This window comes from Sciurus carolinensis, chromosome 5 (assembly GCF_902686445.1).
Source record: "Sciurus carolinensis chromosome 5, mSciCar1.2, whole genome shotgun sequence".
NCBI classification, from domain to species: domain Eukaryota; kingdom Metazoa; phylum Chordata; class Mammalia; order Rodentia; family Sciuridae; genus Sciurus; species Sciurus carolinensis.
This window is the reverse complement of record NC_062217.1, coordinates 114027314-114040559: the sequence shown is the minus strand read 5'-3', so window position 1 is coordinate 114040559 and position 13246 is coordinate 114027314. Positions and strand designations below refer to the sequence as shown.

The 13246-nt window shown below is 32.2% G+C and overlaps 1 protein-coding gene across 2 annotated transcripts in view; it reads right to left on the bottom strand.

Annotated features, from left to right (window-relative positions):
* Cabcoco1 (ciliary associated calcium binding coiled-coil 1) overlaps positions 1–13246 on the bottom strand; it is a 133623-nt gene that overhangs the window by 89817 nt on the left and 30560 nt on the right. For both annotated transcript variants that reach the window (XM_047554243.1, XM_047554242.1), the window contains 2 exons: positions 5882–5985; positions 314–483 (listed from right to left, as the gene is read on the bottom strand). In XM_047554243.1, coding sequence (XP_047410199.1) covers positions 314–483; positions 5882–5985 — 274 coding nt within the window. The remainder of the gene's footprint in view (positions 1–313; positions 484–5881; positions 5986–13246) is intronic.

Here is a 13246-nt window from a genome sequence, read left to right as displayed (position 1 = left end):
GTTTTATATGTATATAACATAGAAAGTCCCCAGCTAATTGAAGGGTGATGGCATTGACAAGACTCTTAAATGAAATTAGCATATCTTTGCAAAAAAATTGATTATTGAGAACTGCAGTCTTGTTAAGCATTATTTGAAGATTTACAATTCAATAAACATAGGAGCCATATCTTTGCTATAACCAGAGTGGGGGAAAAACCATTATTTTCATTGAAGAAATTACAATAAATTCAGGAACTTTTTCTGAAGAGCATTCATTCAGATGGTAGGCTAAATTCTTCTTTCTTAGAAAAGAGAAAAATGATGTACTTACTTCTAAGATTATGAAGCAACATATCCAGTAAAGTCATAAATTTTGAATATTGAGTAATAGAAAAGTCCAATCCTTTAGCCCACAAAAATCCAGACACATAATAATCTAGTAGAATGCCTTCCTTTAAACAAGTTTGAAGATGTCTGAAATTCAAAAACATGCCCATTTTTCTGTAACAAAAGAAAATCCAGATACTGTATCAGATTAACTACTGAACAGTTCCTTTTTGAAAACAAATATTTTTCTTGAATGAAAATTCCATAATGCTCATAATCAAAAAATATTCAGTTTTTTTTTTTTTTTCTTTTTGGCGGTGCTGTTTTTTTTTTTTTTTTTTTTTTTTTTTTTTTTTTTTTTTTTTTGCAGTGCTGGGTATTGAACTCAGGGCCTTGTGCTTGCGAGGCAAGCACTCTACCAACTGAGCTATATCCCTAGCCCTAAATATCCAGTTTTATAATTATCCATAAAGTCAAACAGCATTCAAAAGAGAAAACTGTATTTTGTATCCTTTTGTTCCTCTTTATTTTCTAATTATATTCCTCCCCCTTTACTTCCTTCTTCTTTCTTTGATTTCTAGAATTTTTTTTTTCCCTCTGAAATTTAGTATCTCTTCTTTTCACAATTATGTTTCTTAAAACATTCTGGAACTAGAGTGTTAAATATTCTGCTGTATTTCTCTTTTTAAAATTCTAGTAAGGTATGTTTTATTAATTTTATTCATAGCTACAATTTAACTTTATTTTATATTTTAAAATACATTTCCTTTTTCATTTTGTATACTTCTCATTACAGTCTTCTGTTCATTCATTAGCTTGTATGAGCAGTGTTATTTCTTCCATCGACTACTATAAATTTCATCTTAAATTTAGCAAGATTTTTCCTTTTCTATGTTTTAAAAATATGTTTTATTAGCCTTTAATTTCTTATTATCTCTTCCTTGATTTTTATATGTTGTATGTTCCTGTGATTGCTTTGTAAGTTTTAAAAATTCATTATGAAATATTTGATCAGATTTTTTTCTGCTCAAGCCTATATCTTTCTGGTGCATTTTCTTTACCTGCTACTTTTTTTCCTATGAGTTTCCTCTTTTTTCCCTTGCATTATCTGTTTTTGTATGCATATTCTTTGTTCATTACTTATCTTTGAATGAAGTCAGTTTTTGTCCTTGGATAGCTACATTTGGGAAATACAGTGAAGGTGGAGACTTGTCCATGTTATTAACTAGTAGGTCTTTGCTGTTTGAGTATCTTTCTGCCAATTATTCTAATATTTACTTTTCATTTTAATTAGTGGAGGAAAGAAGCACACAGCCTGGATAGGGTCTCTTTACCATCAAATAAACAGGCTGCTTCCTGTGATTCAGAAAGTATCTGCTCCAAGCCTGAACATCCGGGTCCTGCCGCTAAATAAGGGTTCTTGGAATGGCAACTTGGGGTTTTATCCTTTGGGGAGAATAAATATATTTTTTAACCCATTCTAAGATCTACAATTATGTGTATCTTACTTATATTTTCTCCTGCACTTCTGGTTGTTTCATCATGTCATAGCATTCGTCTTCATATTTTGTAGTTTGGGCTTCAATCTTTTTGCTTTGACAAAGATAGAATTGGTATTTCCTTGTGGTTTTTATGTGATTTGCGGGTGGGGCAGGGGGAGTATATGTGTGAGAGTTTTACACTGCCATCTTAAGAAAAGGAAGACCTTCATAATATTAACATAAACTGTATGATCAGAGTAATAAATACAAGGGGATTAAACAAGTTTGGGAACAAGTAGTTTACACTGATATGTGTTTAATTAATTCTCCAATATCCATTTCATACTCACTGGTTTCAGGGTACACCTCAAAACCAAAAGGGAGTTCTGATTATTCTAGGCAATCCTTGTAATTTTACCCACTTTCCTATAATACCATGTACTGCTATTCAGTATATGAAATTTCTCTATGATTATTTTTCTGTGGTGACCACTTTTGATTATTTATTAATTCACAACTAAGAAGTGATTCCTTTTCTTCTGTTGAACAAAAATTAAAAAGGGTAAATATATATATGAGCTTGGTATATGAGAGAGGTAGTATTTCAATTCAATGGGGGAAGTATGGACTCAATGGTGCTGGGAAAACTCTATCCATATGGAAAATAGCATACTACTCTACCTTATAAATTAAAATAAAATCCAGGTAGGTTAAAGATTTAAATGCTAGTAGTAAATATTATAAACTTTTAATAGAAAAATATATTTCTGATATTCGAGAAGCTCAAAATTTCTTAACCTGACACCCAAGATACAAATAAAAACAGAAAAAGACCAATAACTTTTATTCAGGAATCACATTCTTTTGACTCCCTAAGTTCTGATGATTTGTCAACTTCACCGATTTCTGTTGCCTGAAATGACTAAAGAGAAGTCTGGAGCCTGTTCAATTATTTTCTTCTGTGTGTGACTTTAATCCAGAAATAAGCAATACATGTAGTTTTATTCTATTTTAATATTAAAATTGAAATATTTATGAAGTTTAAATTATTTTCTGATTGATTATGTCAGATGTATATTCTAATATCTTCTAATTGCTTTAATCTTCATTTTCATGTTTTCTTAAATCTGTGTTACATTATAATTATTGACTTGATTTTCAACTAGGTAAACTCTATATTGGTTTATTTCTTATACTTAGTTCCCTGCTTTAGTTCTAAAATTTTCTTATTTACATATTTTATCATCTCTTCTTCAATCACTTGTTTTGTAAAATTGAGGTCCTTTCTGATCATTGGTTTTTGCCTAACATTTTCTGCTACTAGCCGTTATTTTTCCTTCTCAGTTTCTCTCATCTGCCATCTGCATGCTAAGTTTTGTTAATAAAATATCTGGCCTGAATATTTGTATATGTCCTTTGACTTCTATTTTTATTTTTCAATGTTTGCATTTGAATGAAGATAACTACTTTTCTAAATTATTTTGGTGAATCTCTTTGACCTCCCTCTACCCCTTTCCCTTTGAATCTTCTCTGTAATTTGAACCATAGGGCTAATACGTGTTTATCATTTGTCTTGTTTGTTCAGTCATTTCACTTCAAAGCAGATTATGCCAGGAAACATTTGGAGCAAGATACTACTGAAGTTTGGATGCAAAGTTTCCATGCATTTTACTCGCAAATTTGTAAACCTCTTCTCTGGACACAAGGGGAGATGGAACAAGGGAGAAAAGAGAGATGGACACAGATATAGTGCTAGAGAAAGTAAGCAAAAATAAAGATGTTTAATAGTGTTTTAGTAAGTTTTGCTACAGTGATAGATGATGTACTATCTACTTTGTCTTGCCAAGTATTTCAGTAAAATCATTACCTTAATCTTGCATGTTCTTGAAATTGGATGTATTTTAATTCTCAAAGTATGATAACATGAAGAAATAGTCTGAAGGAAGTACTAAATTGCTCATAGAGGCCCAGCTACATAAAGGTTATTAAAAGATGCCTCATTGTTATTTCTGTGTTTATAAAGTTATATTTAATTTAGTCCCCCCATCTTTTTTAGAAAAGGATTTGGGATAAATATGTAAATAAAGTTAGGGTTACATTAAAAATATTATAAGTGATAGCAGCTAGGTCATAAGAAATATACCCAGATATTTAACTGTTTAAAGTATATTCCAAAAATAAGTTTATTGATAATGTTTAATCTGACTGCTGCTTTCATGGAGGGAATTCTTAATTTCAAAAGGTAGGGAAATATACTGATTTTTTTTAAATTGGCTTATAGCTTTGTATATAGCATGATTTTGGCATAGTCTGTCACTTGGTGACAGGATGCCTAAATAATATTTCTGTCATTTTGAAAAGCATGCAATTCCCATTTACAATAGTGCTATTTTAAACTGGAAGTAAATTATTAATTGCAAATATTTCAGGATTACTGTACAAAAATCATATAAAGGCACCTAAAATAAATTACAAAGAAATGATTCCTAACAACACTGATGTCATTCATCCAAAGATGATATCCTAAAATTTGAGACTGCTTCAGGTAATTTCTACATTAATGAGACAGTCTAGAAAGTCAACCTGCTATTGAACCTATGTTTTTATATTGCCAATTTCTGCATTACCTACTGTATCATTTACTTTTTCCTGGTCCTCATCACCTAGAGATTAAAAAATATTTTTTAAACCTAAATTTAAAAAATTCATCACATAAAGTACAATACACAATACAATGAGGTGATAAGAAACAGTTCTAAAAAGCAACAATACATATTATTTAACATAATTGCATTAAATATTTCATCTTTTACCTAACATTTAATACAAGTAAATAGTAAACTATTAAACACCTGTCATTTATATTTTATTACTTTTGCCTAGTAATAGACACATATTGTCTTGCACTGCATTGTTTAATAGTATTTGGGGTTACCTGGAAATGGAAAATGATATTTTACATGGGAACACAATCAGTGACATCAATACAATGAATGCATTTTTGCAATTTCACACTAAGAATCTGAATTCCAGTGAACACTCATTTCTATAAAAATGGTAAAGTTATCATGAAACAGTTTTTAAGAATCTGTGAGAATTTAAATTTTCTGATTGTAGGCAGCATGACTGAATCACAGGTCACACTTTCTAGCAGTCTGCAGGGTTGGCTGGGGTGAAGAGCATCATGGGAAAAGACCTTTCAGTGTTATTCTCCTGCTCTCCATAAGTCTTCTCTATTTAGATTTATCTTCCAGTTAGTACATCTGTCATGTCTCCTTCTTAATAGCAAATTGCTCTATTCTATAATATTTCTATGATTTGCCACTGATAACCACTGATACAGTTATTATCTATTTGTCCATATGGTCCACAGCACCTTGTGTCCTGAGGATTGGCATGCAGAGACTAGACAGAAAGACAGTGGTCCAGCACCTCATCCCACACCTCCATACATTGTGAGCTTTCATTTTAAAGTAAGATAGTTTTTTAAACAAGTGATAACTAAAAATATATTTTAAGAAATTGTTTGATATATTTGACTAATGTTCTCAATACATGATCTACTGTAGAAATAAATGAGAAGGACTTATGCTAGAATTATGGCCTATAAATTGAGTTATATTTACATTTTTAAGCAATGTGTGTATGCAAACAGGGTAGGTAGCATAGCTTCATTTTTGTTATAATAATCACAGGTGGATGGCTAATATTCAGGATTTCCAAAATAATAAAATATATTGACAATTAATATTACAGAAAACACAACCCTATAGGTTCTAGTGCATATTTACCATTCTATGAATGAGAAAGAAAAGAAGTGGAAGATGGCATATGTTGGAGGCTGCATTTAATAGTAAATCCCTACTCTTGGTTAGTATCAGCAAATTGATTTTCAGTGGATTTCTCCCCATAAAAAAGATTGCTGGGCAGTGCAGAAAGTCAGTTATTTTTAAAAATATGTGTTCTAGAGTCTGAATATATTTCAGTGCACAATATAACAAATATTTTGAAGAAAATTTATAATATCATAGTAATTTACATATGAAGAGTTAAAATCATTCTATATTTGACTGTAATATTGAAGTACTTACTCTTGAACTCCATCAACATTTTCTTTTAGCAAATCAGTGATTTGGGCATTTGTAAGAAAATCTGAAGACAGAATCTTTTCATGCTCCTGCAATTCAGTATTTTTCTATCAAAAAAATGAAATGAGTTATTTCAATCTCATGCATTACATATTAATTCTAATAATATCAAAATTTGTTCTTCCTGAGGCCTAGTTACTGTCAGAAAAAAAATTGAAAACACTGGTCTCTTAGATAATCTGTTTACTTTTCCATTGTTATGTGATGGTATCACTTTCCCGAAGTTAAGTAACTGGTCAGTCTATTTATTGGACATATGTAAAATTTATTGGACATGAGTAATGAATTAGGTTTCAACAAATATTTACTGAACACCTTCGTATTCCTCCTTGAACTTGGGGCTCAAGAGGAAGCAAAGGTGAGTAAGAAAGACTTGCTAACATCTATTATGAGGAACAAACCAACGTTGATTAAAACAAGAGAAGAACATGATAAGTGAGCTATAATAAATGGGGCAGTCAGTCTTACAGAAGGGATGAGGACAGGGACATGATAAAGAATGTCTGCAGAGGGGGAGTCCAGGAAGAACTGCTACAACAAGGCAAGATGATGCCCCAGGTAAATGAATCAGCAACACCAAGGTTATGTAGACAGAACATGGGATCCATAAATGCAAGCAGTTCACAGTGGTATCAAGGGCATGCTGAGATGAAGTGGACTTAGGTGGGCAGTGAGCATTGGGAACATATTACAGGCAATAGTAAATTGAATGAGTCAACAAATATTTAGTGAGTGCTTACAAAGTGCAAGATATTGTGCAAGGGACCATAAATATTTTAGACCCTGGCTGGTTGAAGAATGACAAGCTGACAAGTTGTTTTTTCTCTTAATAATACAGGCAAAAGGGAACCCATAAAATTTTTGAGCAGTGAAATGACAAGATAAAATTGTACCTTAAGGAATGGTAATCTGTAGCAGGATAAAGGAAAAGACGGAGCAAAAAATGACCCAGAGAAGAGTTAAATGAAGAGAGGTCATTAAAACAGTTTGGAGATGAAGCATTGGGCTGCATTGGCATCCCGGCAGTATAGATGAATATAAAGGAGTGAATGCAGCATATTATATTATGGAGGACTGAAAGAGGGAAGAAAGAATGGACATTCTGAATTTCTGAAATAGGCGACTTGGAAAAAATGGTGGAGATTTTGGGACTTTCAACAACACGTGTTGCCTTTGTATGAACGCAACAAAGCTATCCTTTCAAGAGGTAGAGATGAAAAAAGACCTTTCCCAAAGCTGGTGCAACCCTGTGCAGGAGCACATCACATGTAAATATACTTTCATCCATCAACAACATCTCAGCCAAGTGCATGTGTTCAGAGTACCACCTACACATCTCCATATAGCACCCTAGTTACACCTATAAAAATAAGCAAGTTAGAAGATGAGATAAGCCAGGCACAGTGGCTCACACCTGTAATCCCAGCAGCTCAGGAGGTTGAGGCAGGAGGATGTGAGTTCAAAGCCAGCCTCAGCAACTTAGCAAGGACCCAAGTAACCTGGTGAGACCCTGTCTGTAAGTAAAATACAAAAAAAAAAAAGGGCTGGGGATGTGGCTCAGTGGTTGAGTGCCCCTGAGTTCAATCCCTGGTGCCAAAAAAGAAAAAAAAAAAAAAGAGACTGGTTTTAAAAAGGTAAAAGTTAAGTTTAATTTCAATGGTTGAGTTTAAGGAGAGTATGCATAGCAAGGTAGAAATATTTAGAAGTTAATTAGAAATGCTGGGTCAGAAAGGTCAAGCTTAAAGATGTTTTAGGAGTCAACTGCAAGTGCGAAAATGAATGACATTGTCCAAATCCAGAGCAGGATTGTCAATGGGAGATGGAAGAGGAAGCTGTGAAATAGATGGGAGACAGGTGATACACAACATTAAGGACTGTGAGATCTGGGGAGAAACAGACCAGATGTTTTTAAATTCACCAAATAGTTATTAAACCTTCCATGTGAATGTGCTCCGATAAATAAAGGCAATAAGGACATGCTTTGCTATTGACCGGATCACATCCAAAACGTTTCTTTTATTCCTTTCCAATAGTAGAAGAATCTCAAAGTTAGGGCTTATTAGTAATGGTTATTGGTTCAGTGTTTGTAATTAAAATATTAGGCTATTATATTGTACTTTTATTTTATTGTATTTTTATTTTAAAAATTAGTTTTGAAATAAAATATACAACATGATTAGCCATCTTTTTATAATCTAAGGATGAGCAAATTAACCTTAAACTAAGTCATATGACGAAATTATAAACACATTAAGAAAAATATTTTGTTTTATTTTAGTTTGGGTATTGGGGATTGAACTCAGGTGTGCTTCATCACTGATCATCCCTAACCCTTTTTGATTTTGAGAAAGGGTCTTGCTTAGTTGCCAAGGCTGAACTTGAACTTGCAATCCTCTTTCCTCAGTCTTCCAAAGTGCTAGGATTATAGGCATGCATGACCATGAAAAAAAATAGTTGAGCATTTTTTAGCACTTTGCACCTATTGGTCCCTCAGATACTTGTAAATTGAATCAAATCACTCCATTTTTATATAGGATACTCTTCTGGGTCCCAATACATGGCTATATATTTTTTAAATGTTTTCATTATATTCCTTTTATTAGCAGTAAAATACAGTTATCTCTGTCAATCCCATTCAATTATAAATTCCTCAGGGACACTCAATTTTTGACTTCTTTTAGAACTGCAGATCCTGGTATGTCAACACAGGTTGCTAACAGAATTTCTCTTCATCACAGGATGACAGTGTTAGGTAGTAGAGTGCGATGAAGGACAACATTTAGAGCAGGATCACATGAGGGTTTGACTACTGATTAACTTTATGTCTTGAGGCAAGTCATTTGAGCCTAAATTCAGATCCATATTTAAAATTATTTTATATGTTTTCATACATTCAAGATTGCTGTCATTATTAATAATAAATATATAAGAGAAGTGAATTACAGAGAGATTCAGATCAATTTATTTGATTTGAAAAAACTCTGGATAGGAGAAAAGTAGGCCACCCAAGAGCTATAAGAAAGAGAATATAATCATCTTAACCTTCTGGACAATAATAATTCTAGCTAAGACGCCTAATATTAGTGCCACATTTTTTACTAAAACTTTCAGGCTTAAAATAATTGTCTTCTAGTAGAGTTTGCCTCAGGATTTTTTTCTTTTCTATTAAATTTTATTCTTGGACCTATTTAAACTAGGCCTCTTTTTTGTTTGTTTATATACTGCCTTGCACTAGAAAGAACATTAGGTGGCTAAAAATCTTTGATCTTTCAACATATACATTCTGATTTGTAAGAATTAAAGACATAACAGAAAATTCATAAATAGACTAAAAATGTGGATATGTAATTGTGGCTTTCTCTGTAAAATTACATCTCTAACTAGGAAAATATGTAAGCTAAATTGCACTGTTAACTCATTTTATTCCACCACCTGGTGGATTTTAGCAGTTATTCCAAGAGCAATAAAATTTGAAGCTTGGCATTATTTACCAGATAATTTTTTTCTCTGATTCCTTTTTCATCTAATGTCACCAAAATATTCCACATTGGAGTGTGTGTGTGTATGTGTGTGTTGTATGTGTGTGTGTGTGTGTGTGTGTGTATCTTCTTTTTAGAATGTAAGCTTTCAGAGGTGTGTTTGTATCTAACAGCAGTGCTATTTTATGTAGAAAAAATTCTTAACAGATATAATTAAAAGAATGATAACATATTTTATCCAACTACTATAGAGGAGCTTCCTAGTCACACAGAACATAGGCCTGTCTACAAATGCCAGATTTTGAAAGGCTTTTTTCAAGTTTAAAATAAATGAACTAAGGAGTAATGCAGTGCTGAGCCATATTAGAGCCTGAGGCAAAAAAAAAAAAATCAGTAATAATGATCCTATCTTTATTTTAAAATTTAATCCATCAATATTTTTGCATTAATTTTGTTTTTTTTTTAAGTAGTGCATTAAAACATGATTTGTCTGAATTACTGAGATTTTGGCATCTCCTTAAACTTTATGCTCAAGGACAGTACCTCACTCATCTTGCCACTTTTTCACTATGAAGCAAAGGAGCAAATAGTTTTAAAAAGAAAATAATGAAAGAATAAGAAATGACTCCTTAAAATATGAATAAAATAAAAGAGGCAAATCTTTGGTATTGTAATTAAGAAAGAAAGAAAATAAATATATACCACATTCAGTTGAAATACACATGAAAATTCCAAGGAAATGGATGATTTTTCTAGAAAAATTTAAGTTATCAAAATTAAGTGGGGTAAGGGGGGAAAACTGGACCTGGCCAAATGCAAAATAAACTCATGCTTTTATATAGTCACCAGGCCCAGATGGTATTATACTTGAATTTCTAAATTATAATATTAAATTATAATAAAAACACATAAATCCTGTATTAGTCTAACAATTTTAGACTTTAGAGAGTTCATTTTTAAGAAGCAATCATAATCAACACATAAACCCCGAAAGAGCAAAAAGAAATCATAAACCAAAATCACTAATACGTTCAGATGCAAAATTTACAATTAAAATATATATTGGAAAATTGAATCTAGCTATGTATTAAAAAATAATGAGCTATTATTATGACCAAAGAAGATTAAATTCAGAAATAAAAAATGGATCATCAATACTCTCACATAATTTTATGTCAAGTTAAATGACATAAATTTTATGATTATATGAATAAATGTGAAAAAGGTACTTTGCAGACTTGGCAGCAAGACTCAGTAAATAAATAGAAAAAGTAGCTAAACATGAAAGAGACTATTTACCAAAATGAACAATAAACATTTTGAATAGTGAAATGATAGTCATTTCTACTAAAAACCAAGAGCTGAAAAAGTACTATGGCTATTTTCATACAAGCTGATTTAAAAATACTCTATAGAAAATAATATTAAACACAATAGTAATAAAATATGAGTTTATATTATAAAAATAACTATGGCTAGCAACATTATTGTAATTCTATACACTATAGAGGTTCTAAAAATTACAGAGAGAAAACTAAATATGTACCTTAAATATTAGAAATGAGAAAATTAAAAACTCTTCGTTGAGGATAATATGATTACATACCTAAGTAAGTTGACATTGTATTAATATTATTTGAGTTAATAAGAAATTTGATAAAATGGTTACATATAAATATATAAGAGTAGTTTGCTTTTCTCTACATGAGAAACTAGTTGGAAAGGGATATGGAAAAACTTGATTGAATTATATTTGGTTATAATTAGAAAGGTATAAGGCCTATAAAGAAATTCTAAAACTTTATCAAAAGTTTAAAGATAAGAATTGATAAAAGAAATTTATTGAAAACCTCTCAATTCAAAACATGAAACACTTCCCATGTTACAAATGTGATGCAACAACAATGGGATTCTAGAACTTTACAAGATAAATTTTGAGTTCTTTGGGGAGACCATATTTGGAAAAGAATAATGAAAAGGACCTTTCCAAATAAGCTATTGAAACTGAATATAAAAATTATATAATATTGATACAAGAATCGACAATCTAGTCAATGGCACATAAGAGAGAATTTTATATGTAATAAAATTTGCATTCTTTATTCTTTTCCACTAAGTAGTTTGTTCATTCTTATGCCCACTCATGTATTATGTATAATGTGATAGCAACAGTCTATTCTCAATGGGCATGATTAAATCAAAATTAGATCCTTATTTCAAATACAAAATACATCTATCAAAAAGTAACTTTAGGGTTGGGGATATAGCTCAGTTGGTAGAGCTCAGTTGCAAGGCAAGCACAAGGCCCTGGGTTCAATCCCCAGCACCGCAAAAAAAAAAAAAGAAAAAAAAGAAAAAAAAGTAACTTTAGATTTGTTAAATAATTGACTTTACTAAAATAAAACTTTATTAGAAAAAGACTGAGGATAATTTGGGACTACCTGGAGGGAGGACAGAGGCAAAGTAAGAGCAGAGCTTTTTAAACAAGACAGTAAATCCAAAGAACAATAGCAAGAAAAAAGACAAGCCCGAATATCTCCATGCTTATGGCCAGTATTTGCTAGAGGCCCCAAATACTGATACATACCACCATTCTATACTAAGATTTTGGAGTACATTAGTGCATTAGTGTTTTTTTTTTTTTTTTTTTTTTCCGGGGGGAGCAAGGGAGCAAGGGAGATACCAGGGATTGAACTCAGGGGCACTCAACAACTGAGCCACATCCCCAGCCCTATTTTGTAATTTATTTGAGACAGGGACTCACTGAACTGCACCTCGCCCTTGCTGAGGTTGGCTTTGAACTCTCTATCCTCCTGCCTTAGCCTCCTAGCCACTGGAATTACAGGCATGCATCCCTGTAGCTGACAGTACTGTCTTTTTTTGTATTATCCCACAGCCTACACAGGTTGCTCTATACTATGGGACAATAATATTTTCACTCACATTGAATTACTCACAATTTAATTAAATTTCAATAAATTTGAATGACGTTAAAATTATAGAACCTTGTGCTGTTGTGCTGCTCAAGTTGAGCCCCAGGGTTTTTCTCTAACCTTCACAGGTGGGGTGGGGTCTGTTCTCTAACATTTGTAGGGAGCACCTAACATAGAAAGAATTGTATATAGACTCCACTGGATATGCGGAGGTTATCTCAGACAACTGACATTATCTTTCTTCTGAAGATTATGTACTTGTTCCAATCAGGCATGGTGGTGCACGCCTATAATCCCAGAGACTTGGGATGCTGAAATGATCACAAGTTCAAAGCCCACCTCAGCAACTTAGTGAGGCCCTAAACAGCTTAGCAAGACTTGGTCTCAAAACGAGGCCCTGGGTTCAATCCCCGCACCGCAAAAAAAAAAAAAAAAAAAAAAAAAAAAAAATTTAACAAAAGCTGGTAATGTGGCTTAGCGGTTAAGCACCCCTGGGTTTAATACTGGGTACCAACACACACACACACACACACACACACACACACACACACACACATTCTGATAAAGCCCCAAATGCATTGAGTAAATGTCAGTGATTTGAGGATGTGGTAACATTTTAAGAGACATTATTCAGAAGAAGCAATTGAGAAATACTCATCTACATTTTCTTTTAGGTCTCTGATGTGAGTTGAAGCATATTCATCAACCACTTAAATGATTCTATTTTGCAAATAGTATTTTTGAAGATATTAAGAAAGACAATTTATGAACAAACTACGAATAGAAGACTAATCACTGAATTCTAAGTATGCATTTATAAACTCCTATTATTTATATAGATCTACACATAACGAATGTTTAGTTTCAGATTTTTTTCCATTTTTCTCTGTTCTTAT